Source organism: Vicugna pacos, chromosome 3, assembly GCF_048564905.1.
Source record: "Vicugna pacos chromosome 3, VicPac4, whole genome shotgun sequence".
Classification (NCBI taxonomy): Eukaryota; Metazoa; Chordata; class Mammalia; order Artiodactyla; family Camelidae; genus Vicugna; species Vicugna pacos.
The window spans coordinates 98,910,310-98,937,462 of NC_132989.1; the positions used below are offsets into that span (position 1 = coordinate 98,910,310).

Sequence of the window (27,153 nt, forward strand, 5' to 3'; positions counted from 1 at the left end):
AATTAATCTAATAACCCAGCGGCTCCTCGGCTAAGTGCCTGGTCCTGTCTGAAATACAGTGGGTAATAGGCTTTGTTTCCATTTGACCTCCTTTCGGCACTTTCGTCTGCTGGCTCTGTTGGACTAATGTTCCCCCCAAATTAAAGAATGAAAATGCGTCATAAATAAGGTATTACCAAATGGGGAGTAGATTAAAGATTGTCTCAGCAATGCTTAAATTAAATTGACGATGCAGAGACCATAAACTTCTGGCTTTAAAAATGAACTATTTCTTTATTAACTTTTAACAAGTGTGTGAGTCAGTGTATTGCTCTTGCACATTAAATACGGTCGGGGTCTGATATTTTTTAGTAGAGAATTATCCCTTTAGAAAATTGTTCCATAAAGATGCCAAGGGGAGATTAAAAACGCTGCAACCGTTAGAACCACTGAACTTTTCAGAAGACCGTGCTGCCGTTCTGTATTCTCTGAAAAAGAAAGCTGCTTGTTAGACTTTAGGAAATAGTTCATCTTCCTGAAGACCCATACACTAAATCTTAATCCTTCCACTCATAATCTGATAAAGGAGGCTGGGTTGTAGTGATCATGTAAACACAGTAGACTGCTTGGATTTTTAATCTCCTGTGACAATTCAAGAAAGATTTCATCTAGATAAAAACAAACAAACAAACAAATTTACACTGAAATGATCCTTTTCAGAGGATACCTTTCAAAATAGTGGGGATCATGACTTTTTAGAGTGCTCTTCCAAAGTAATTACACTGCTTCAAGACTAGTGACTAGGATAAAATTATTTATTTGGCGGCTTATTTGGTTCCTGGGAAAAGTGAATTGAGCTGTACCTGATTTAAATATTTAATTCACATCCAGGAATCAACTTTGTTCTTTCCTTTCAACTGCATACTTTTTAGGGTCCTCAAGTATATAGAAAGAATTGAGGAATGCCCAATTCATAGATTATACACTATTATCTCCAATGAAACACCCATTTCAAGGCAAAGCATTTGATATAAGGGATTACTCAGGAAATCAGGACATCTAAAATTAAAAATCACTTAAAAATGAAAGTAATGAAAACATTGTAAAGTTAATTTAGGTCCATGAAATTTGGATACTTCTAAGAGAGTTCCAACTTATTAGAACTTTTTCTACAACCCTTTGGGAGCTGAAAATGAACACTAAACCAAAAGTTTTTATGCTGGGTTAGAATCGAATCACCAGGTTTTGTTCCAGCCGAAAATGGAGTCAGGTTATATCCAAACCTCCCTTTTATGCACCTAAACTGTAAAGCTAAGAAAGGTCTTATAAAAAAAAATACATTTATGGGCCCAGCCTCCCTCTCTTAGGGCTCCGTAGAACCATCTTTGTTTCTCCCCCATTGGATTTAGTTTATTTGGGGACAAATATTTTCCAGGCCCTTCAGCAGAAAGTGCTATGAAGTGAAGGGGCTTTAAATTTATGCACAATAATTTAATGTTTTAAAATTTTCAGTTTATTCTAGGGAATATCTTAGTGGTCTGAAGAAACTCTCCCCTTTGAACAGAGGACAGAAAATATGTCACAAGGGTCACAAAGTCCTTGAAACAACCCCACTCCAAAAGCAATCTCCCTATATTTTCTGAATTTTAGTTTCTCAATGATTAGAGCAAATATGAAAACTTCACCTCTTCCCACTCTCTTTCTATCCTTCTTATTGCAAATATCTAATATCAGGACAAAGACAATGTGAAAACTGAGCTGAAAACCAGTTTTTTTCTCCAGTAATCATTCTTGTCGATGCGGGTCTTTGACCTGATGTCTTGGTGGGAAGGAAGTGAGACCAGCAAAGAATGATGGAACTATGGCTCTTATTGTTTCCACGACCTTAGACAGTCTTAATTTTAGGAAAATATTACTTCTCCTAGATACTTATAAGGCTCTACTGCTAAACACTCAGCTCCAGTCTCAAATTACCCAGTTTCTTAGAGATTCATCATCAGGTTTTGTGGTAAAAGATTAAACAGTTATTTCAGTATTTAGTCCTATTAACCTGTTCTCGGTGTAACTGTCCCATCTTCAGGGTGGGATAGGATACCTTGCCAATTACATATCAGACATTCCACTGCAGAACTTCTTACTTTCATTTATGAGCGAGTAAACCTTACCCTTGAACACTGAAGTTGCTAATGTCGACCCTCAGACATTCCAATTAACGCCAGAAGTTCAAAAGGAAGACTTCTGATCATACTTTTCTTTTCACAGAACTATCTTTCTTGATACAGCTTATTACATAACATGAAACCTAAGGATAGAGAGCTGTTTAATTTTACAGTCGTGTGATTAAGGTGCCGTTCTATTGCTATAAATAACTAGTTCTTATTAATTAACTCTACTAAGCTAGCTTTTTTTCAACACTTACCTGTGACTATGATATATATCAATTCGTTACAGTGAAGCCCTCCTGTAGTATTTTGTTTGCATTCCTCGGTGTGTGTGTGTGTGTGTGTGTGTGTGTAAAGAACTAGCAAAAGAAAACCTTGTAAGCAGGGAAGAGGCCACACATAAAATACTTGTTAGTATACAGGGAAGTTAATCACAAAACAGGAAACACAAGGAATAATACGGTTGTAAAAATTTTTCACTCTACTTGGGTAACCCAGAAGACTACGTCTCTCTTATCTTAAAGGTGCCGTCTTTACTTCCTGGGTAATACATCTATTTAAAACTTAACTAAACAACAATGTGTTTCCAAATAGAAAATATGTGCTGATATGACATTATCCCCAAATGGACTGGCACTAAGATTATCTGTAGAAAATTAACCTTAATTGAAAATAAATCCCTAAGACTAATAATTGAAGTCAGCATATTCTTAAGTACACATTATATATATATACAGAGCCTGTTTTTTTTTTTAAGTTTTCAAAATCAGGATATTTTCATTACAGTACTTTGGAAGTTTCTGATGACTGCACAATGTAAGATTCTAATGATAAAAATCATTAGAACAGCATATGAAATAAATGATTAGAACCCGCCAAAAGGATCGGTTCAGTTCAGCTGGGTCCTCTGGATAACTATGATGCTAATTGCATAATTAGAGGAATAATGGATTGGATGGATTGTACATTACTTTTCTGTCGTAGTTTAAGACCATTACTTTATCATTAATTCAAAGACAAGGATGGCAAGGTTGCCTAAAACAATGAAAAAATATTAATGCTTTTGAAAGTCAACGATCATTTTAATTACAGTCTTTAACACCCCTGTTGAAGGGAATCCAAATTTTCCCTTTGCAAGCGTCTCCCGAACATGTAATATGCAGGCTTTCACTGTGATTCCAATGTACACCCCATCACAGTATATAAATATATGCATGTTTCCAGGTGTGAAGGACAGGGTGTTGAGTTCAAGTGCGGCTGGCTCTTACCTCCCCATTAAACTCTGAGAGAGGGATCTGAGTTTCATCTAAGCGGCCAAACTTTACTAATGCAACTTAATTGTGTAAGAAGGATCTGAAGAATATGGATTACTGTACTTCACGTAGTTACTTCCAAGTATATTAGAATAATACTGGCGACAACTACAGACAAGGAGTTAAAATCTGCCTCAAAAAAGTTCCTTGAAGAACTTTTTAAACAATTAGACTTATTTGTAATTAGCCTACTGATGGCTGAAATAATGTCAAGTGATTCATGGTACTTCTGGTGGCCCAAACTTTAAAATATCCTAAATATTTCCTCTGTTAACATTGTTAGCTATTTTCCCATTCCCTTTATATGGTGCAAGGGCAAATTTTGCTCGTCTAATATATAACATATTATGAATCAGTGGCAAGGAATGAGGTCTTACTAAGTTTTTTTTGGTTGTTATTTTTGAATGTTACCATTTAATTGGCATCATTTCCTAAAGAGGAAGGAGAATCTCAAAACATTGGTGGATTTGATGTTTTGAAGTCACTGGTGCCAGAAAAAGATCATGAAGGACAAACAGGACAGGCAAATATGATTTTAAATTCTTTGCAACAGAAATACACACCCATACAGAGTTCATTATCTCCTCATGAGCCGATATACCAGGAACGGTTGTTCCACCCTCTTTTCTTTTACCAAAACTATATTTTTATCATTAACGCGCACTCCCTCATCCCATTAGCATGTGAAATGTACACAGCAGTCAGCTGACCTTGAGTCAATGCAAAGTAGTAAGAGACCAGGCCAGCAGAATCCAGCATGTTCCAAACTTGCCCTAAGAGAACAGGGGGAAAACCACTCCCGTCCTCTCCTCCAGCACGGTGCCTGTTGGGCTGACATGGTGAACTGGATGCGCTAAAAAATAAACATTTGCCTCTGGGAAGCTCATAAAAGTGTACTAGAAAAAAGTCTCTAACATTGGATCCACACGGACTGCAGCCATTGACTTTTGGAACGGGTAGAACAGAGAACCCTTCATGGAGCAGTGGATAAATAGGAAGAAATAGCCACTTCACATGTCTCAGTGTTGTACTGGAAAATGAAAAAGGCAACATATTAGGAGTCCTTGTCACTGTCCACCCCTCCGTACATATCCGCGAGCTTTTTGAACCGAGGGCCCCAGTCACTAAGGTAATCGTAGTCCTGGTCTCCATCCGTGGTCACCGACTCCAGCGAGCTCAGGGAATCGGCCACCGAGCCGGTGCCCTCGTAGGCGTAGGTGGCCAAGGAGTCGTAGGGCGGGGCCGTGGGGTCCATGTCATTTTCCTTTAACCTTTGGTTAATGAAATCTCGGACGTCGGTGTTATCACGAGCTGCTGGAGTCCGTCGGGGTAGAAAAAGGGCTTCGGGCACAATGTCCCTGCGTAACTTGCTGTCCTCTATGGCTTCGGGATTCCTCAGGGTGCCAATATCAAAGGCCTGGGTGTCCTCCTCACCACCACCTTCGTCGTTGTAACTGACAATGTTGTCTCTGATGTCCTCTTTGGAAATGATCAAAGGCTCTTTTTTCCGCTGCCGCCTCAGAGCTGCAAACAACACCACTGTCACTGGAAGTAGAAACAAAACAGAAAGGGAAGGGAACGTTAATTTGCCGCCCAATTAACATCAGGAAGAAATACTGCTCCAAAGTGAAGTTTTCAAAGTTCTCCAGGAAACTACAGACTCAACTTTTCTTTCTTTAAGGTTGCACTTGCCTCCTGGCACAATCAAACCAGGAACCCCCAACCCACGCCAAATGGAGTAACTATTTGAAAGTTATGATTTAAATAGAGGATAAAACACCTTCCTATTTTGTCAGTAGTTCCTTTTTGCTTTGGAATAGCAAACTAGTTTCTAGGTAAGGAAATAATAATAATAATAATAATATGATAATGATGATAATAATAATAATAATAACAATAACAGCTCCACCACAGTAAGAGTACTGTCATAAGAGTGCAAATTATGCTCAACACCTGAACTGCTCCGAAACTGCTTATAAGCACAAGGCTGGCACCTTCGGGGATGTGTTGAAGGGTTTGCATAACTCCACTTCTAAAATAACTTTTGCACAATGCCTTCTTTTCTTCCCCGAGAAAAGTGTAAAGTCAGTTTAAAACTCAAAGTAGAGATGAGGAGGTTTGCGTACTTGTCTTACATATAAGGAAACACTGTTACAGATAACACCTGGAGAGACCCAGATACAGTTCAGAAAGCCGTTTTGGACTTTACAATCAGTCAGTTTGAAGGGGACAAGTAACAGTACACATGCCAGATTATTTCTGTTTAAGCTAAATAAAATAAACACATTTATTTACGTGAGAACTTAAAAAAAAAGAGTCTCTCAGAGTTTCATGTTCTATAAGTTTGTTGACCAGAACGGAGTGTTTGTTCTTTCTATTTTTCCACCTAATTCAGATTAGAGGCAAAGCAAGAACTGGGTTTAATTAGTTCCTGATGTTTCTTTGCCGGTGTCTGTGTAGAACACGCTGGCTGCCTGGAAAGAGACACATCCACGAACAGACATATGGGTGGGAAAGTAACAACATAGTGACAGCTTAGAGAGAAAACAGCCATCCAGGGCAGAATGTGCACTGTTAACCTGGGCTTGTCCAGGGGAGGGTAGTAGGGAAGCACCAGGGACATCTCTTTACGCTGTCATCTGTAACATGGTCCAGTTTTTATGAGCCGTGAGAACTGAATTATCACAATGGGAATTACAGAATTATGACTTTTGGTGGGTATGTACAACTACCTATATAATAATGGATATATGCAAACCCATGTGTCTATATATTAACCTTTCAAATGTTAATATTAATAATTGGTTATCTATTGAGATGCTTCTATACACCAAACGCTTTACAGACCAAGTCTAATTTAATTATCATAGTAGCCCCAGCCCTACAAAGTAGGTAGCATCATGGTAACTCCATTTTACCTAAGAGGAAATCGAGGTTTAGAGATGTCACACGTACAATCAAAATCCAGGTCAGTCAGACTAAAAATCCTGCACCATTAATTACCATGCTTGGAAGCATGTTTGGATTATAGACTGTTTCTAAAGGATCTGCAACCCTGCCGTTTTCAAGCGTGTGGTTGTGTAATTGTACAGGTTCTCTTCTGCTGCCAGATGCTTCATTTGCCCTTTCCTTTCATTTATTTATTTGTTCATTCAATAAATGGTTATTTATTGCCAACTCTGTGCCAGCTACTATTAAGGAAAGAAAGTTGATCAACAGCCCTGTCTGAATAAGGTAGGCAGGGGTGGTGGTGGTGGTGGTGGATGGAGACAGAAAAAAAGCAACGTGTATAATGAATACGGAAACTATAGAAGGGGATCCGTGCAATGTAAACAAGGAAGAGCAGGCCAGAGTAAGGAGGGTGGCTTCTGTGGATGTTTGAGGGGCTGTATATGTTTTCTGGGGGGAGACTGCATCACTGAGGAAGTGACATTTGAGCAAAGAGATTATCTGGCAAAGAGAACAGAACTAGGAGAAAGGCCGTAGAGTGGGGCTGTGCCTGGGGCATTCAAGGTGCTGGACCAGAGGAAGCTGGGGAGAGAAGAGGAGAAGGAAGGGCCTTGTCAGGTAAGGCTGTGGATGCTCTGTGCACCTTCACTTTACCCTGGGGTCCCTGTGGGTGGAAAATCGCAGGGATGCTCACAGTCTACCTTTTATGCTGGTTTCCAGTGTGCCATGGATTTGCGAAACAGAGGGTTGTAAGGAAGGACGGCCTTTGAGATTAGAGAACAGAGTCAAGCTGGCTCTCAAAGAACTAAGTTCTGATGTACGTGGGCTCATTCCATCATTTAAGGCAAGACAGCCTCCTAATCCTTCCCCAGCTGAAGTTGCCTGTATCTTGTCTTTAGTCCTGCACACACCTGAAAGTGCGATTGTCTAGAAGACAGAGGGCACCTTCAGTGATTCAAAGGCATTTGTGCCTTAATTCTCCTACAGCTGCCTGTATCTCTTCTCATTGGCCCAACGCACATCTGAACAGAATTTCTTGAGAGCATAACTCTCTAAAAGGAAGATCTTTTTCAAAGCTAACTTTTATAAACCAAAAAAATGAGTTCTAAGCACATGGAACAAAAACATTCTGAGAGAGAATAATACTCTTTCTTCCCAGTAACTGAACCCTTCTCTTTTTTCTACCCTCTTGAGGCCAGAGGACAGCAGTGAGATTTTGGGGCCGGGGCACCTGAACCAATTTGTGTTCAAATCCCATCATAAAACTAGAAGGTGGCCAGGCATTTGAAATCAGCAGATGTAGTGTCACTTAAACGATCTGACCTTTTTAAAGTCTGATTCCTTCTTTGTAAGAGAGAAGCAAGAACACAGTGCCCACTGTGAAAGTTATGCCAACTCGAAGGCACCACAGAGGCAAGAAATGCGGTAGTTGCTTTTACTGCTGTTTTATTTACAAAAGCAACAGATGCCACATGATCCACTTTCTTGAGTGCAGATTTCCTCCTCTGTCGGCCTGGCTTTCCTTCTCTGATAAACTCTCAGGTTTGCGGCCGCTTTCTTCAGTCCTCTCATTTTCTGTTTGAGCTCTCTTTGAGTTGGAAGTTGCACTGCATTCTAGAAGCTCACAAAGAAAGTAGAGTACGGGGTGGAAGCACCAGGGGTCGGAGGGAGAAGACCTGGGCTTGGAACTTCTTTCTACCACCTGTTAGCTGTGTGACTTGGCTTCACATCCTGGCACCTCAGCTTCCATATGGAAGATGCAGATAAATACAGACCAGATGGTTCTGAGGATTAAGTGAGAAAAACATTTGTAAAGCATCTTGCCCAGTGTCTAGCCCATGATGGGAGCCTAGTAAAGGCTAGATCCCATTTTTCTCCTTTTTAATTAAGTACAGAATTCCAAAGAGACTAGACAAGATGTGGGTAGAGGTAATGAGGAGACAGAATTCACTGGAGGAGGGAGATGAAAAGGGAGGACGGAGGGAGATGAAAAGGGAGGACATAGGGAGCTGGCTAGACGGAGAATAAGGGGGAGGAGAAAGTGGGGAGATTTGAGGGAAGGGAGCATCACCTCTGTGAGATGAGGGCCGGTGCTTCCTCTACAGACCACAAGTCCACGGACTCCTACCTGAGGACAGCCTGCCAGTCTAGCCCTTCTAAAAACAATCTCTCTCTCTTTTTTTAAATCAAAAGAATATTCATATCTTTCTCTTGGAAAACAATTTTTACAGACTCACACCCTTAGAGCACTCATTTGTATTTGCATACTCTCAGTTTTTATTTATGCTCATATCTTAAAATACTTCCCCCAGATCTTAGTTGACAAAGAGAATCACAGTTCTGTAGCTGAGTTTCAAGGCTCTGTTATAATTAGCAAAGTGGATCTGGAATGTGAAACTCTGGAGCAGGGACCCCTATGCGTTCTCTTCTTAGAGAAATGTTAGGTCTTCCTTTCCTTTTCCCAAAGTCACTATATTGTCATTTTTTTAAAAAAAAAAGATTGTTTTTTTTCCCCCTCTCTGTGTAAACCAGGTTGGCTCTAACTTCTTACTTTCCCCCCACAATGGCGTAGGCGAGCTTTACAAATCTTAACTTTCATTTTTCGAAGCTAACATTTGATTTCTGAGTTCACAACAGTCAAGGGACTTTTGAGCATTTTGAGCTCAACTTGTGTGCTTAATTAGTGAGCTGGGGTAAAAACTTCATCTGAATCATTGTTAGACCTTGATTTTCACTTTTATGACATTCATTTCTTTTAGGTCCCGGATTTATTTCCTTAGTCACAGGAGTTATTATTGAGAACCTGAGAAATAATAGACCCTGTGTATTCGGCAGTCAGAGAGCAATGCTAAGAAGGTTGTTATTTAAGTGGGCAGATCCAAATGAGGTTGCTGAGTTAAAGAAAATTGCACCGCTTTTTATTGCCCTGTACGAGAGAGAAACAGTCATCACATTTCTCCTTCCACTTTCCCATCCATCTTTAAACTTTACCTTCATAGAAAGGGCCTTCATCGTACACTCCATGTCCGACGATGTTCACTCTTTGAACATTTAACATTTGCCAGGTTAAATATTAAACAACAAATGAAATGACAAGGGCATATTTATACTGCTCTCAAATCCCCCCTAAGATTCATTCCCAGTCTGATAGAAAAGAGATTCTCTCGGTGGAATGACTGCCTGGGTAAGTAAAGACATGGGCAAGTTTCACAACTGTTCATTCTCCAAAGCCACTTTCAAGCAAAAACTAGTTCATGGGTGAACAACAAAGATTCTCAGCACATAACTCTACTCACCTAGATCGGGCTGTATGCCTTAATGGGGGAGGCGGATAAATCTAGAGAGTCACAGTAACAGTGTGTGCCCCTCAGCATGGGGAGATAGGATGCGGGGAGAAGCAGTTTACCTAGTAGGGTCACGATGCACAGGAGGATGGCAATCAGAGCCCCCGTGCTCAGTCCCGTGGGGTGGACGAGGGCCTCCGCATGGCAGGACTGCATGTTCCCTTGGTGGTCACATGCACAGACCCGGACAGTCACAGTCCCAGTGCTGCTTTGGACGGGGTAGTCGTTGTCTGATATGACCACAGGCAGGAGATAGGTGCTCATCTCGTGTCTATTATAGCCATTTTTCCGAGTTAAGATTCCCGCGGTATTGTCTGGAACCAGAAAGCAAAATGGTGAATGAAAGTAGAAACTGTATTCTGTATTGGATCAATTGTGATGGGACTAGACAGATTTAGACACAGATATAAATATGTAGACAGACAAGGCAACCTAGAGCCAATTACCTTTGTTGTCTTGAATGGTAAAATTTGAGCCACTGGCTGCTTCGGGGGCCAAAGAGAACGAGAACTGGTGTCCGCTGTAAGGGTCATCCTTGTCCACGGCTCGTAGGGTCTGAATCAACTAAAATCAAAACCATAAAGCTACCATAAGTTTTGCTAACTCAAAAGTGCTTCTTACAGTTTTGCAGCATATTGTGTGGCCAAATGATTTCCAATTTTAATTTTTAAATGATAGCCTCTAGAAATTTCACAATGAATCCACTTTGAGCAAAGAACTGCAAAGAGCCAAGAATAATACTTTGTCGTGGGCTGTCCTGAGCACTGTAGGATTTTAAGCAGGAAGCCTGGCCTCCTCCCACTAAAACCAGTAGCACCCTTCTCCTTGCGACAATCAAAAATGTCCCTAGACGTTGCCAAATGTCCCCTCGGGGGCCAGAATCACCCATGTTGAGAAATACCGCCCTAGGGAGATACCAAGCGATAAAATATTACAATGATCGATGATGACATTGCATCTGAAGAAAACAGAAGCACTCTTTGGACAGCCTGCCTAGAAACACAATCTGGGCATATACATAAGCCATCAACTTGCAAAAAAAGCTGGTTTGTATATAAAACACTTAACTTCAGCTTCCCATTTTAACATGTACTTTAACAGTGTGCTTCTATTTTGACAAACCATAACATGATTTTTATATCATTGGCAGAAAGGACTGATTTCAGGTGGGGACAAATGTGCAAAACAGTAAAACATTCATGAATTTGTACTGCTTGTGCAGATGGGCAATGTAAATAAGTGAAACTATGAATTATAGGCAGTTGTAAAGTATGTTCTAGCCATTACTTTCCAGTCCATTTGGTAATTAAAGTATCTGCTCACCAATAAAGATTTTTCCAATAAAGCTGCGACTAATCCATTTTAATGAAAACTTAGGACTGATCTGGGATCAGCGTCAGTCTTTGAGACTGACAAACTTCCAGGTCTTCAAGACTGTTTGTTCTTGTATGCAAGCTAAACATTCATCCTGGTTCTTATTTATGGTGTTAATTTTGTGAGCATTTATTTCACAGATAATTCAAAACTAGCCCTCAGGTCTGTGCATCATCTGAATTATTAGAAGATCTAAATTAGCCTGAGGAAATTCATTTACTTTCATATGAAACTCACCTGATCTGCTTTTGCTTTTTCACAGACAAAAGTTTCATAGAATTCAGCAAATTCTGGGGGGTTGTCATTGACATCCAGGACTTTAATATATAGAGGTACTCGGCTGCTTTGCTTTGGATTATCTGCAACATGCCAGAAAGAAAGGAATAGGCATTTTTACATTGATGGAAATATCTAGGAGACAAAACTATTTCCATTGATACAGTGCAACTGGATAATAAACCCCAGAGTAACACACAATAAAGAAAAGCTATCCAGGAAAGGCATTTTATGGGCAGTTTTTAACGGAAGCCAAGAAAGCAGGCAGATGGGAAAAATGTGGACAAAAGGAAAAAGTCTGGGACAATTAAGATTGCTATTGGTCTTAGGTTTTTAGTTGGAATGCTAAGAGCTAGGCCTTGTGCTAAGCACTTTGCTAATATTATCTTATTTAATCCTTATAAACTTCTGAGATAAATACAATTATTGCCCCCATTTTGTAGATGAGGGAACTGAGGTACAGAGAAATTAGGTGATTTGTCCATGTTCACAGAGATAGTAAGGAGTGGAGCCTAAATTCAAACTTGGGTCTGCCTGACTCCAAAGTGCAGGCTATTCACCTAAGATAATGACCGCAGAATCAATGCTTGAAGACCTGAGATAAATGAAGTATTTTGGCTGCCATCTCTGATGATCTCCTGGGTAGTATGGTGGTATGCAAGGAAGATTCCTCTCCTAAGAATCAGGAGCCGGAGTCTCTCACCTCAGGTCTCTTCATTCACTTCACTTATGCATCTATTTGTGTGTTCATTTCATAAATGTTTAGTGAGCATCTAATATCTCATTTGTGCCAGCCAGAATTTGGGGCGCTGAGGCACACTGGGAACATAACAAAGATCCTGCTTCCTGGAGCTTTGTTCTAATGGGGGTAGACAAACTGTAACACATAAATTATAATGGCCAGATGGCAAATGCTGTCGAGAAATTAAACAGGAAAAAGGGACTGGAGAGAGAGAGACGTGCTCCTCTGGATGGGATGACCAGGGATGGCTTCTCTGATGAGATGCCATTTGCACAGAGACATGAATGAAGAGAAGGATTAACCCATGTGGATATTTCTGGCTCTCTAGGCAGAGGAAACAGCGAGTGCAACGGCCCCAGAGTGGGAGAGAGCTGGTTTCGTACAAGCTCTTGGCTCTCGGCATCAAAGGTAGTTAAGAAATTTGGACCATAAAATTCTTAGGCTCCTTTGCATCTAAAATTTTTTCTTACATGATCCTTCCAAAGCTAGAGTTGCTGAAGTTGAAGTTTTAAAAGGTCTTTATCACTTGTACTTTCAAATACATCAGAGAAACATTAAATCTTAAAAACAGAAATTTTTAGGTACACTTAAAATACAAATGAACTGACCACTTCAGTAAAAAATAAAATTTCATGATGTTGCAAAAAATGATCCTTTTCAGTGGGAAATAATTTTGTAATTTTAAAGCTTTAAGGATGCTCTGTCATTGGTATCCACAGTAGCACCTCCACATAAATTCTGAAGATCAAATTCTTACCTAACAAATTTACAATGAGGAGTTCTTATCACTGCTTCTCAAAGCAATGCTTCATTTTGTCCACGTTGGTTATTTATTATTCTACTCAGTATCTTTCAGCCACTTCAAATCTTATGAATTATGCTGACAAAGAATATTACTGTAACACACCATTTGATATGGAATATTTCACACTAGATACCCAACTGAGCTAAAAATGTTTGAACTTTTCAAATCAAAAACAAAAACTAAAAAAATGAGCTATAACTTAGAAGCCTATTTTTAAACATTTGAATGTTATTTTAAAGATCCTTTTTCTTTCATCTACTTAGGTCTACACATTGTGTTTACATTACACAGTTTTCACTGTGTATGTTCGTCTTATTTGAAGTATTCCTCTGGCACTGTTTTTCTTTGCCTTAAATTTCATGGGACTGCCATAAAATTCATTCTAAACATCGTGTGGACTACGTGACGGTTAGCATTGCTCACTTTAGTGTAACATGGAGAAGTTAAGATTTATATTGCTTAATTCTGTTGCGATTTTGAAATAGACATTCCATAGAAAACTAAAGGGTGAATATCTGAAAGATTTCTAAACAATGTCTACATTTTAGAGCACATTTGATCCTCACCCCTCCCCACCACCACACACACACGTAAGTGTTTAACGGTGGGCCCATTTCTTTCATCTCCTTCTGTAATGTTTGATTTGTAAGCTTTTTGGAATCAAATCCAACATGTACCAATTCAACCCAGATTGAGAGACGCTTTCCTGTTTTATTGTTCCCAAACTGCAGAACTTCCACAGTTGCTTCTGCATTTGTGAACGAACCAAGAGGTCTATAAGGAACATTACTGCAAATCATTTCAGGGCTCTTTCCCTCAATGTGTATCGAGCAGAATCATCAATATATGGTGATGAGTCTCAGCTGTGCTTCCCTAGCCCTTGCTGAGATGCTCTCTCCATCAGCTGGGGCCAACCGTGGCATCAGATCGGACTTACTGATCTCTGTCGCTATCACTGTAATGTTGTGCCACAGCAATGTTTCTCGATCAAGAAGTTTCGATGTGAAAATTGAACCATTTCCAGAATCAATGTTGAATATTCTGTCCATATCTGTGTGTCGGTCGACAGAGTACCTGAAAATGCAGAGTAGAATTTAGAAAGATTTTCTTTGTATTTGCTATTCTCACATTCTAAAACTATGCCCAGAATATCTGCTACATGAATTTTTTCTACCTGTAGCACATATTGGAATGTCTATAACTTAAGATTAAGCAAAGTATTCTGAGACATTATTTCTTTCCAGCTGAGGTCTTAATAGTAAACCCACTAGACAAGTTACATGATTTTGAGTATCACCACTAAAGTTTCTTTTTTTTAAAATCATGTCATTTGGATCAAGTTTATATAGTAATTGCTACTTTTTTATTGAAGTACTGCCAGTTACAATGTGTCAGCTTTTGGTGTACAGCACAACGTCCCCATCATGCTTATACACACATATATTCATTTTTATATTCTTTTTCATTAAAGGTTATTACAAGATATTGAACAAAGTTCCCTGTGCTCAGCAGAAACTTTTTTAAAATCTATTTTTGGCTAACATTTGTAAATCTCAATCTCCCAAATTTATCCCTTCCCACCCTGTAATTGTTATGTTTTAACTCAAGTTTTTAGAACTTTAGAACTTTAATGTGTGTGCATAAATAGGGTTATTAGCTATTTCTCTATTACTCATTTTACTTAAAAAATTCTGATGTTGAAAAAGCAAAAGATGGTTAATGTGGCCGAGGTTAGTGAGGCAGGAGGGGAGAGAAGAGAGGAGCTTGGGGAGAGAATCCACAACTGGGACTGTAGACGGATGGGCTGGCCACAATACGGAGCTGGAATTTATTCTAATTCAGTGTGAATCTACCAATGGATTTTAGACAGAGGAATGTCACCATCTAACTCACGTTTAACAGAGATCACTGACTAATTGAAGAGAGTACTTGGATAGTGCTGTCACAAACTGATAGAAAAGAGTGAAAACCAGGATTTGGGGAAGACCGTAAGTTCCAGTTTTGATATGTTGAGGCTGAGGTGCTCGAGGAAAGTCCAGGAAGCTCAAGATGAACCTCTGGACTGACAGCCTGGTTTCCTATTCAACTGTCTAGGAAGAGAGGGAGGACAGTGCTAAGTACAGAGTCACTTAAAGGATAAAGGGGAGAATGGAAAACCACAGGGACTAGAACAGTGCCCAGAACAGAGCAGGAATCTGATAAATATTTGAAAAGGAGAGTTTGGGGAATTCAAAGAAAACCAAGAGGTGTTTTAGAAACTAAAGAAGGACAAAGTCTTCAACATTGAAATTGATGAAAGACTAGTAGATTTTGAAAAATGTAATTTTATTTATAAATTTATTACTAGTTTTTGGAAGTCATATGTAAGGAGAAAATACCTATACACTTTGTTTTATGGGAGGAGCATTAGAGAGAAAACTTAGAATAAAATTGATATGCTAAGAAGAAAGTTGAAATTGCCCATTTCAGCTGGATTCTTAATACTTATGTCATGATAGGAGATTTTAAAATGTCAGAAATACATTTTAAGTAAACGTCCTAACTAGGCAGACACAGATGGAATTATTGTGAATGCTTTAAGAAAAATAAACTCTGGTTGCTAACTTGCAATAGTGTACCATGTTCCACGATTCTACTTCAATTAATTATTTTGTTTTAAGTACTACTAGTGAATTATAATAAACAATATGTTATGTTAATAAAATCTGTTTTTGTCATCTAGCAGTTGTCTAAATAAAATAGATATGCCATTATTGCAGGCTATTTAAACCTGATTTTAAAGAGAATTAATGAAGTTCACAATGGATACATGTGTGTCAAGTTGGGTTAGAATTTCAGTTTGTTTATATGTCTAGTGTTTTATTATCAGAAGGGTTGAAATAGATGAAATAGCGATTGGTTTTGCTATTTATGCCACAAATCAACATTTATTAAGAATTTAGACAATAGCATTGACCTTTCTTATTTTTCCTCATTTTTAAATTGAGAATGATAAATATTTATAGGACATGATTACCAAAAAAGGAAATCTCAGTATTCATTCACTTTGTAAGGAATTTAATAATTTTCTACAAATGCATTGCTTCTCTCCTGATGCATCAGGCTTAAGGCACACTGCTTACTGCCTTTATAAGCTGTTACAATTATACACAGCAGTAATCTTTTCTTTTTCTTTGTCCCTTTTCTTCCCGCTATAGTTTGAAGTTTCACAAGTAATCATACTTTCCCATCAAGCCTTGAAATAAAGGGTAAGGGGTGAGGAATTCTTAGCTGAAGGTGGCTTTTGATTTTAAAGAGAAAGGACCATTTAGGAAATACCAAAATTGTGTATTATTTTCTTTCCTTAATTGGGGGATTTTAAAATGAATAGAAAACCTAAAATGTCTACCTTGATTAGAAAAGGTGCTGCATCTGAGACACACATATCTCTATTTGCTCGTTGTTTTCCTTTCCAAACTAATTTCAATTTATGTCCAAAAATGTAGTGTCTAGTCACATTAACTGTAAAAATAACTGATCAGGAAAAAGGTAATCAATCTCATCACGATTATGGCAGATCATTCTGCGAGCTAGCTCTGTTTTTTTTTTCTCCCTAGAACTTTGTTTTATTCTGTGATTGAATAATTTGTTTTCTAGTGTATCCTGAAGGGAGATTTGTGGGTCAGGAAAGGAAATGTGTTTGCATATAAATTTTCCATAATAAGTATTCAGAGTGACATTTTGTAAGACTTCCATGGAAATCAAAGGACATTTGTGGTATAAAGTGATAGAAAGAAAATTATTTTATGTGATCAAAGAATTAAAGATTTGTGCTTACATAATGATAAACCATGTTTGAGGAAGAATTCTCTAGTGTTAATTGTGCACTCAATATGATGTCGAGCACCTAATTGTTCACTATATACGTTTCTCAAACAACCAAAAACTATGTATGGTTGTACTTTTCTAACATAAGAATCCATTTTATCCTATAAAGGAAATCACTGGAATATGGATTTATATACCAGTATATCTTTGTATATTTTTATCCTTAAATCTTTATCTATGCATGAAATCCATATGTACAAAGGGAAGGCTGGCAGAAAAAAACTTCAAAATTAGCTGACAGCCAACCTAGTCTGACAAGCTAACTACTTCCTGTAATAAAACATAAAATAAATGTAGTGGGTAAAAGTGATATTTGGTATAAAAACTAAAATAGACATAAAAATCCAGCCTAAATTCCCAGAAGGCATTATCTCCTTCATTTAAAAACATGCTGACTGATCAAAGAGGTAACCAAGCTCATATTTATAAACTTCCAAGATTAACACTTTCAAGTTGGTCCTGAAAATGGCTTGCTAAGATTTTTTTTCTTATACAGTTAGAACAAACTCCAAGTGCGAGAATGTAGTGAAAAGCACTTAAAATTATTTGTATTATGCAAGCAAAGGCCGTCATTCATTTTCTTTATTAATAATATTAAATGTATAGGAGGAACACTTGACCCATGAGTCTCCACGTGGCTGCTCTGGGTTTAGCATCCGATTCAGGGAGTCTATAGCTAGACTTCCAGTAGGATGACAAAACAAGTCTGTTTTCCCGATGGTTTAAAATTATTCCCTGCAAGTAAGCCAGGCATTTTTGTATCTTAAACGTGGGACTGGCCACAAGGCTTCGTTTGAACAAAGGGCTCTGTGGCTAGAACGTTAGGAAACACTGCCTTAGAGCCTCAAACTCTTTCATCTGTAATAATGTTAATAATGTTCTTCACGCAGCAGCCAGGGTGATCCTTTTTGGAACATGTCACTCTACTCAAAGCTCTCAGTGGCTTCTTACCTCAATCAGTGGTGGTTACCTGGGCCTACAGTCCTCAGTAAGACCTGCCTCGCTCACCACCTAGTGAACCTCCCTGCCTCCGCACACCTTGGGCTCCCGCCTACCTCACTCTCTCTGCTTCAGAGGCCCCTTTGCTGCTCCTGTGTGCCCAGCAAGCTCTGGCGTCGCACCTCACCCTTGCTTTCCCTTTTCCTTGTGTGTTCTTCCCCCAGATATCAGTACAGTCCATCCCTTCATTTCATTCAAATCTTTACTCAGATGATTTCCTACAACAGGTACAAGCCTGACTGCATCATCTAAAATAGTACCCAGACAGACACCCTTTGTTTCCGCACGCTCTTATTTGACTGCTCACACTTTCTTTTCACCTGACATAGCACGTATCTTTGCTTACTTCTGTCCGTCCCCATTAGAACACAGGCTCCATGAGGCCAGGGGTTGGTACCGTCCTCTGTTGTGCCCCCGGTGCCTAGAACACGCCTGGCACAAGGCACACACCCTGGTCACAATAGATTTGTGGGCTCACTGGCACAGCTTCTCAGTCTGCTCACTTCCTCATGGGGAATAATTTACACAACAGGATTCTGATTTACAAGTTTACTCATCTAGTCCACCAAGCTACTGGCTAAAGGCTGGACAACGTTGACGCCAGTGCTTTCATAAGACTCTAGAATACTTGAGCATCAGTGGTCTCAAAGAGCAATGAGGCTTTCTTCCAACAGGCCTTACAGCTAGGGTGTAAGCAAAGTACAGGGAAAATGGAACTTGCTTCCGTAGTATATATTTGGGCACAGCTCTATTAATTTCCCCAGGATTTCACAGACATATATCATGAAATGGTTCTTATTTTTATCCGTGTCTTGAAAAGAAAACAGTTACACATCCAAATAGAGTATAATTCTGCCTTTAAGCGTCACATGGTAGGTCCTTCCGCACTTGAAAAATGGACTGTTAAGCTCAGTGCCTTGTTTGTTAAAAATCACAATGCTTTCTCCATGCCAATCTTTGACAAATCTAAGACCTTAAAAAAAAAAAAAAAAATCCCAGGCCATTCAGCCGCACTACCTTGTACCACTTCCCTGTAAGCAGTAAACTCCTTATAACTCATTTTATGCTCCCCTCTCCCCAATTTTGTGTTTTCTATGTTTCTGTGGTTGCTAAATAATATCGAGCAAAGAGAATAAAGGTGCTCTTTAAAGTAGTTTTTCAGGAAGACACAGCTAATTGGAAAAAAGGATTCATCTTTTCCAATTTACAAGTGGATATCTGAATGTAAATCAACAAACTTATGGAAGAGGCATGTCACACAAGTGTGCTTACTTGACAGGATTCCTGGGAGCATCTGGATCTTGGGCTGTGACTGAGCCTATTGTCGTGTTTATCTGAGCATCTTCTCTTATCTGCAGGATGTAGGCTGGTTTGCTGAAGACGGGGGGCTCATCTACATCTTCCACCACAATTCTAACTGTGGCCGAATCTTTGAATGGACCCAAGTAGAGAAAGCGGGGTTCAACATGAGGATTGGAGGCTTCCACTTTGAGGGTGTACACTTTCTTCTTTTCAAAGTCCAATAGCTTGTTGAGGCAGGAGGGAAGAAGTGACATATATAAATCAGCCAAGACACAGAAAGCTAAGACATCAACCATTTTTAGTGCAAACCACTGGGAAATGAATGTGATCACATGGCTTAGAGACATCACTACACAGTGTGGTACTGGGCAAAGACATGGGAGTTCAGATGCCACACAACCCTGATGGAAGTGCGAACTGAAACCATGTACCAGGGGCACAAGTTACGATGGGCAGGAGGGGGAACCTAGAAACAAGAGTCTGTTATAGACCCCTTTTTAAAGAAAAAATCCTTATATTTGACTAGAGGGAGCCACACTAGAGGCAGGTTGACAAATACGTAGTAGATCATTCTGTGTCAGATGTTGTCATATTTCACTTTAATTGAATAGCTAATGAGTATTTAAAGTTTGTCCGTATCTGGGTCCCACCCTGGACCATTAAGCCAAAATATCTGGGGTGGGGATGACAATCCCTTTTAAACATGCCCCCTCCCCCAGTAATTCAACTGTGCAGACGGGATGGAGAACCACAGGTTTGCAGAATGATTCCCTCTTCCTCATTCAGGTAAAATAGATTAATCTTTTTGTCGTGGCATGAGGTGATAAAATATTCCAAGTGATATCCTGATAAAGGCATCTGGCTAATTGCTTGCCAAAGAAAGTAATGATCATTGTTGTCAGAGGTCTTTAGGAGAAGTATCTCTGCTTCTGGAGACATAGTGAACCCAAGTGCTTATTGCTGACTTTTAGTTTTAGATCATAATATGACAAGGCTCGCTAGAAACACAATTAATCAAGACGTTAGTGAATGTGATTTAGTTGGCTAGGCAAAATTTCAGTTTGAATCTGAAAAGGCACCAAGAAAATTAAAAAGGTTAATGCACACTAATGAGCTTCCTAATTATATTATAGTATAAAACATTGATCTGAATGTCACTTAAACATGTTTTATTGTGTTTCCAGATATTAAGACATGTAATCCAAAGCTTAAGAGGAAAATGCATCTTATTTACATCCACCTATGCTTACATTTACCAGCAAATGTAACAGTGTGCTAAAGGAGGGAGAAAATATTACACCATACATGATAAAAGTGAAATCATTAAAAAATAAGCCAAATTAATATTATTTATAGCTTTGAAGCACATAGTTTATTGGGTTTTAATTTTTGCCATACTTTAGTATACTGCTCCATGGTGCCAGACAATTTTGGGGGGTAAGTAGTAAATAAGTACATAGGGGAAAAATGGAATTCAGAATATAAAGACTTTATTATTGTGCTCCAAAAAATAGCTAAAGAGCTTGCAGGAAGTTATGTTACTTTATTTTTGTGGTCTTTATATATCCCCTCTAACTCAAGCCATCTTTATCACTGCTTGCATTGCCCTTTCCTTCAAAGCATGTAACCGCATTTGTAGTTACACGTCTCCTTCTTTGCTTTCTTGTCCAGGAGAACAGTTCCACAAGAGCAGAGACAATCCTGTGGAAGGTACTATTGCACCTCCAGCATCTAGAACAGTGTCTGGTACTGTTTTTAAATTTATTGTTCATTTACATGATTTATTTCATGCATTTTTATGTATATCATTTGTTTATATTATTTATTTAGTTAGGAAGTTCTTAAAAATTTATTGGAAGTATGAGATTAATGAATGCAGAAGATTATGAAGGGCCCCTGAAAGCCAACCAAAGAGCTCTCAATGTAATTAGACTAGGTATTTAAGAAAACAATGAATAAAATGAGACTTAAGAGGCATGTTCATGTGAGATGTAATTGCCCCCGGTTACTTGGGGACCAGAGAAAAGTAAATGCCTTCATTTGGATGGTATTTTTTAAAAATGCATTACCTTTTTGACAGTTATAATCCCTTCCTGGGTCTCCTGATCGGTGATGACATCAAACATGTCCAGCCCCTCTCCCTCTGTAATGCTGTACTCAATTTCAGCATTTTCTCCTACGTCAGCATCACTGGCTTTGATTCTGCCAATTGGTGTACCCGGTAGAGAAGATTCAGGGGTTTTAAACTGGTACGTACCTATCAATCACCGGACAGATACAAGTCAAACAGAGACTAATTACACACCATCGTAATAAAAACAAAACCCATTTTCTAGCAGTTCTTTCAGACATTACCACAGATGCAGGCAGATTTGTGCATTCCTTAAAGTAATTAATGGTGTCCTGTTCTCCTTACGTGTTTACTTTCATGATTGTTAAGAATGCTTCTTCTATTGCATGACCTGTCTCTTGGCAAAGGGAGGTCACTTTTCTTGTCCTGTAAATAGGCTTCCAAGTTTATGGTGTGATTATGAGAAAGTCTGAACTGTTAGACCAGGGTGCAGGTTTCAATGTTAATGTAATCTAACAGAAAGAATAGAAAAGTATTTAACCTAAACTGTGATTTTAAGCTAATTACTAGATATTCTTTAAAAGAGTTCTTCCTGTCATTGCTAATAATAACTGAAGGTGAAAACAAATTACAGCAATTAGGAGAACGTATCCAAGCAGAGATTCTTCACTCATACATGAAGCTTGTCTAGTTGTAGTTAGGGGTATAGGTAAGTAAATTGAGAAATAACTTTTTCTAATAACTTTTTCTAATAACTTTTTCTAATTTTGACTAATTTTTTCCTTAAAATTTTATTACAGCATTTTTTTCTGTGCATAGATGTCTCCCATTCTTGTGTTTATATCCCTAATTTAAAAAACTAGATTTCATAGACATATACTTTTTTTATGTCTTCATGTTGGAAAATTAGTTTTCAGGAGCCTACGTGTTGAGTTTCAATTTAGATCTTCCAGGCCAGCATCAAAAAAATAAAACAATAAAGACAAAGCTTATTCTGCTCTCATCCATCACATTTTGTGAACCATTCACACAAATTGTTTTGGAAAAATTGTAGACTACAACACTAGTGAAGTATAGCCCTTCAGTAATATTAATCCACTAAGTATTGAGCTCATCCTTGGTAAAATGATAAAACAGGACAAGTTTTTCTCTAATGTATTGCAGTTCCATTTTGGGTGCCTCCAACCCTTTTTTCTCCCTTCCCCTCCCTTGCCTCGGTACTTTATTCAGTAATGATCACAGTCTATTCAAGGAGACAGCAGAATGGGGAAAGGTCCCCTGGTATCAAGGTCCAGTTAAATTCTTTTGTTATCCTTCCCCAGGGAATCCCCACATGGAAAAGGAGGTTTTTGGGGAAAGTGTTGGTGACCCTGATATTTTCATTTCAGGCCTTCTGGAGGGGGTGTTTTAGGGTTCATAAAACCTTTCTTTTACCGGTTAAATCGGGTATAGTTTAGCTGACTATTCTGTTTCTGCATTGAGCTGACTGTGGTTAAATATTTGAAAAAAACAAAGAAAATAAGACTATTTCCTGTTGCTCCATGTGCGTCTCCGTTATAAAATAAGCTCTTATTAGCTGATCAGCTTTAAAAAAGGCCATGATGGAGTACGTGGGTTTTCTAGTTCATGCTGGACAATTATTCTCTCTTGGAAGACAAGATTCAGGTAGTTTTCTCAGGAGATCATGACCAGAAAGAAATTTTGTTCTTGCATTAAATCTAGTACCCACTTGAGGTCTTTAAAGAGAAATGGTCTCAAAGATACTGCTTGAGACAGAGTGGGCATTTACAAATGTTGTTTCTTTCCTTCCTACCTAACCATGAGCGTTGAAGATTCAGAGATGACTTTCGGTATCTCAACTAACCATAATGTGGAAAACTATTTCTGATTACAAATGGATTAAGTATGTCGTTCCTTCCACAGCTGTATTTTTAGAAACAGTAAAATGATAAATCCTCCCCTTACAAAGCCTTGTGAGGATTTAAAAGAGATTGCACGCCTGATTAAATTCACAAAATATCAAGTCAAATTTTTCCTAACAAACGGCAGCATGCTTGACTACATATGCTCTGAAGAAGCACATTTATGTCTGAGGTGGTCTTTTCAATAAGGAAAAATAAAACAACGATGTTGCTTTTACAGTAAAAGCCATATCGGACAATCGCTCAGCTAATTACCAATAAATGTTCACATCTTCTGAGCATAAACAAGCATTGTCAACTCATTTTTCATAGAAGTGCCAGTTCTTGCTAAGGTCACTAACTTTGACAATTAATAATAATAATGGAAAATAAATATTCTTAAAGTCACAGTTTTATAAAAGTGCACTGAAGAAACTCATTCAATCAAATGCTCCTACTCTGGGGAAACCGAGGAGGGTTGTCGTTGACGTCCGTCAGCGTGATGTTCACCGTGGTGGTCCCAGACAGTCCCCCCATCTGGCCGCCCATGTCCTTGGCTTGAATCACCACTTGGTACTGCTCCCTGTTTTCTCGATCCATGTTGAGCAAAGCCGTCTTGATGATACCTATGGACGGATGAGAAATTCAGAAGTGGAAAGGGAGGTATTGAAAGTACGTTAGAGAATCATTTATTTACGCAAACATAGATTGTCACCCACAACATGCATAACACTATGCAGATGTCATGGGTAACCATAAGGATGATTAGAGGTAGCCTTTGTACTGCAGGAAATTAAAACCACATGGAGCGTTAGATACATTAATATCTACCTGTGATGCAAGGAGAAATGAAAGCAAGTAAGAGTCACCTGCTGCAACAACGCAGACTGTACATAGTACAAATATTAAGTGTTATAAGATGACAACAGCCAAATATAACTTGGTGTGTGGCACAAGGGTATACTACGCCAACTGCTTGATAAAAGACACGTGGGTGTACTCTGAGGAAATTGTTAAGAAAGTCATATACTTGAACTGGCCCTTGAGTTTCACTTTACCGAACTGGCTAATTGCTCATCAAATATATCCACCATAATAAATGTTCTGAGGATTTTCTAAACCACAAAACTATGGTCTTATGAAAGCACAGTATCAGTTCTCTCATAACGATCATCTCATATGAACCTAGAGAATTTTTTTCCCTAAAGCTGATGTGACTGTTAGTTCAATGGGTCCCAGCACTGACCAACATTCTTAAGTTAGGTAAAATTTATCTCTGTTGCCAGGTAGTTACAAAATAATTGGTTGAAAGAACTTCTTAAAGTTTGCCTAATTTCTGTGTAAGGCTTATGCTTAAGTTAACAACATTATTTCAAAAATCTCTGGAGACGTCTTTATAACCTCCTCTGGTGGCACGTTTCAGTGCTTAACAACTAATAAAGTTGAAAATACCTTTAAAAATTTTTGACAAGAATACCTCAGACAACAGGTTAATTTTATTCCTATATTCTTGGCTTCAGTGAAAGTAAAACTGCTTTCTGTTCTCCAAATAATAGTACTTCTCTATTTAAATACAGGAGATCACCTTAACCTTTTGTCCTTTAAACTGAATAATTCTAATTTTTCATCCTCACTGTTTTTAAACTCAATATTTTCTTTATCCTTGGGATTCTTTCCAGGTTCACTGCTCCTCTTACATCAATTTCCAACTGGATGTAGTACACTAAAAAGGTTTTGATTTCTACTAACAACAATGGATGCTTGAAAATTGTATAAAAGGAAACTGACTCCTATTTTGATAGCAAAAATATGCATAGAATTTACTATACAGTACACATGACATTTACTAAAAAAAAATCATCGTAAGTTAGTAAGCAACTCTGTAGAGAAAGTGCAGAAAAATGAGACGTTGCAAAAAGGATTCCATTAAGACAATCTACTTTGGTTTTTAGGACGGTATCAGTAAGGATAGGCTAGACAATGTGATAATGAACAAAGTAAAATCTCAGTGGCTGAACAGAACTAAACTGCTCTGTGCAGGCCAGTAAGAGACTCTGCTCATGACAATCCTTATGCATTCAGGCTGGAGACCCACTCAACATTGGTTTCCATCCATGATCACTGTGACAAGAGGAAGGGAACATGGTAGACTGTGCACCAGGTCTAAAAATTCTGCTTGGAAATGACTCGTGTCACGGCCACACTTGATTGGCCCAAATAAATCATGTGGCTACATATAGCTTCAGAGAAGGGTGGAGAGATGCAGTCCTACCAAATAACTAAAAAGAGAAGAAACAGAATAAAAGTAAATAGCTCTACTGGCTATCAGAAGGGATTGGCCTTTTCGCTTTATCTCAAACTGGAGGAAAAAATAAAGCAATGTGTAGTTTTTCTAAATATACCCTGTATAAACACAGTGGATGAAAGATCCATTGTTCGATGTCTTGATTAAAATGATCTGAATGTCATGTTTACAACTATATCATTGGTACTGGGGAGGTGAAGCTAAGAAAATTCAATCACACTGTTTTTATTTAAAAAGAGGCTAGCTCAGCTGAGCATGTCAATTAAAATTACAGATTTTGTAAAAAGAAGATCCAGAAGGAATTCTAACCTGTTTCTGACTCAACTGAAAAATAGGGCTGCCCCTGTAGGATGCTGTAGACAACTTTAGCGCTATTCCCGTACGTCGGATCATCAGCATCAGTTGCAGTGACCTGGATAACAAACGTGCCTGTAATGACAGAAACATGAATTAAAAATAAATTAAGGGTTCATTATGGATCCTTGATACACACACATAAGGAGAAAGCACAATCTTACTTCTGTACAAAACTATCACGGCAGGGCAGTGGAGAACTCCAGCAGGGTCCCAGACTACAAAGACTTGGATTCCTCACTCTGAAGCAATGTGACGAACGTTTATAAATATCGTAAGGATTAGATTAAAGGAAGGCCTGGGAATGATCATGACTTTGAGTGGAACTGATTCCAACCCACCTCTTAGGGTGAGATTTGATTGGATTCTTGCTACTGTGATTTTTTCAAGTTATCTAGGCCTAAATCAACTGTCATTGTGCACTACTTTTTCAACAAGGATTAGTTTTAGGGATCGTTCAATCAAGGGGCCATTCATGATTTTGCTGGAAATTTGCTATGTCATAGGTGCTTTTTCACTCCTGGACTGTAATGTGCTGATGTGAAGCCTGCAAATGTAGCAGCTATTTTGTGATCTTAGAAATGCCAGCCTGAGGACAAGGCTGAATAGACAGAAAATTACAGAGAAATAGCTAGAACCCAAATCAAACCATGTTCAAAGTCCACTTTATTTTTGGACTAAAGTATTGTGGCCAATAAATACTTCCATTGTTTAAAATAGTTTGAACTGGATTTTCTGTTACCTGCAAATAAAAGCATCCTAAGTAGTAAATCTAATCTCTGATAATTCTGAGAGGTTGAAAGACCTTGAACCTTAAGAGAAGTGTTTTGAATTAAATAAAGAATTAATTGGAACAGCAGAGCATACACATCTGGAATTTACAATCCCAAAAGATGATTATAATGAAATGTACATAGAAGGCTATGACGTTTTAGATTGGCATTCTTATTTTAGAGACCACATGTTAATAATAACTTCAAAGTATCCCCAATCTCCATGAAACTCCATGCAAATTTTTGTATGTATGTCTACATGTGTATTACACTGAGGAGAAGATCCACAGATTTTATCTGAATCTCAAAGGGGTCTGTGACTTCCCAAAAGGGCAAGACCCTCTGATTAAGATCCTTTTCAGGCTGACTTTTGGTATTCATATTAGATAAAGAGTAAGCACACTGTTAGAATTCTCTTGTCCACGAACAGAGCAGAGAAGTCACATTTAGGGAATGTTAGAATTTTTACATTGCTTTTGTAATATCTAACCAATTCCATTTACCGAACAAATATACTGTATAGTGTTACAGTTGGGTGCTCTGCAGGTAGCATGTTTGATGCATGAGATAGAGCACCCGTCCTTGTAATCTGGCAAGGGAGGAACGGAGGTGGGGGAATGAGAGAATTGTATGATTT

At 38.5% G+C, this 27,153-nt stretch overlaps 1 protein-coding gene across 4 annotated transcripts in view; it reads right to left on the bottom strand.

The window, feature by feature from the left end:
- Positions 1–3,517: 3,517 nt before the first annotated feature.
- Positions 3,518–27,153, bottom strand: part of CDH6 (cadherin 6) — a 116,073-nt gene continuing 92,437 nt past the window's right edge. For all 4 annotated transcript variants that reach the window (XM_006199636.4, XM_072958823.1, XM_072958824.1 and 1 more), the window contains 9 exons: positions 25,699–25,818; positions 23,543–23,710; positions 21,182–21,369; positions 19,083–19,336; positions 13,882–14,018; positions 11,359–11,480; positions 10,194–10,311; positions 9,810–10,061; positions 3,518–4,999 (listed from right to left, as the gene is read on the bottom strand). In XM_006199636.4, the coding sequence (XP_006199698.1) occupies positions 4,509–4,999; positions 9,810–10,061; positions 10,194–10,311; positions 11,359–11,480; positions 13,882–14,018; positions 19,083–19,336; positions 21,182–21,369; positions 23,543–23,710; positions 25,699–25,818 (1,850 nt within the window). In that variant the 3' untranslated portion in view covers positions 3,518–4,508. The remainder of the gene's footprint in view (positions 5,000–9,809; positions 10,062–10,193; positions 10,312–11,358; positions 11,481–13,881; positions 14,019–19,082; positions 19,337–21,181; positions 21,370–23,542; positions 23,711–25,698; positions 25,819–27,153) is intronic.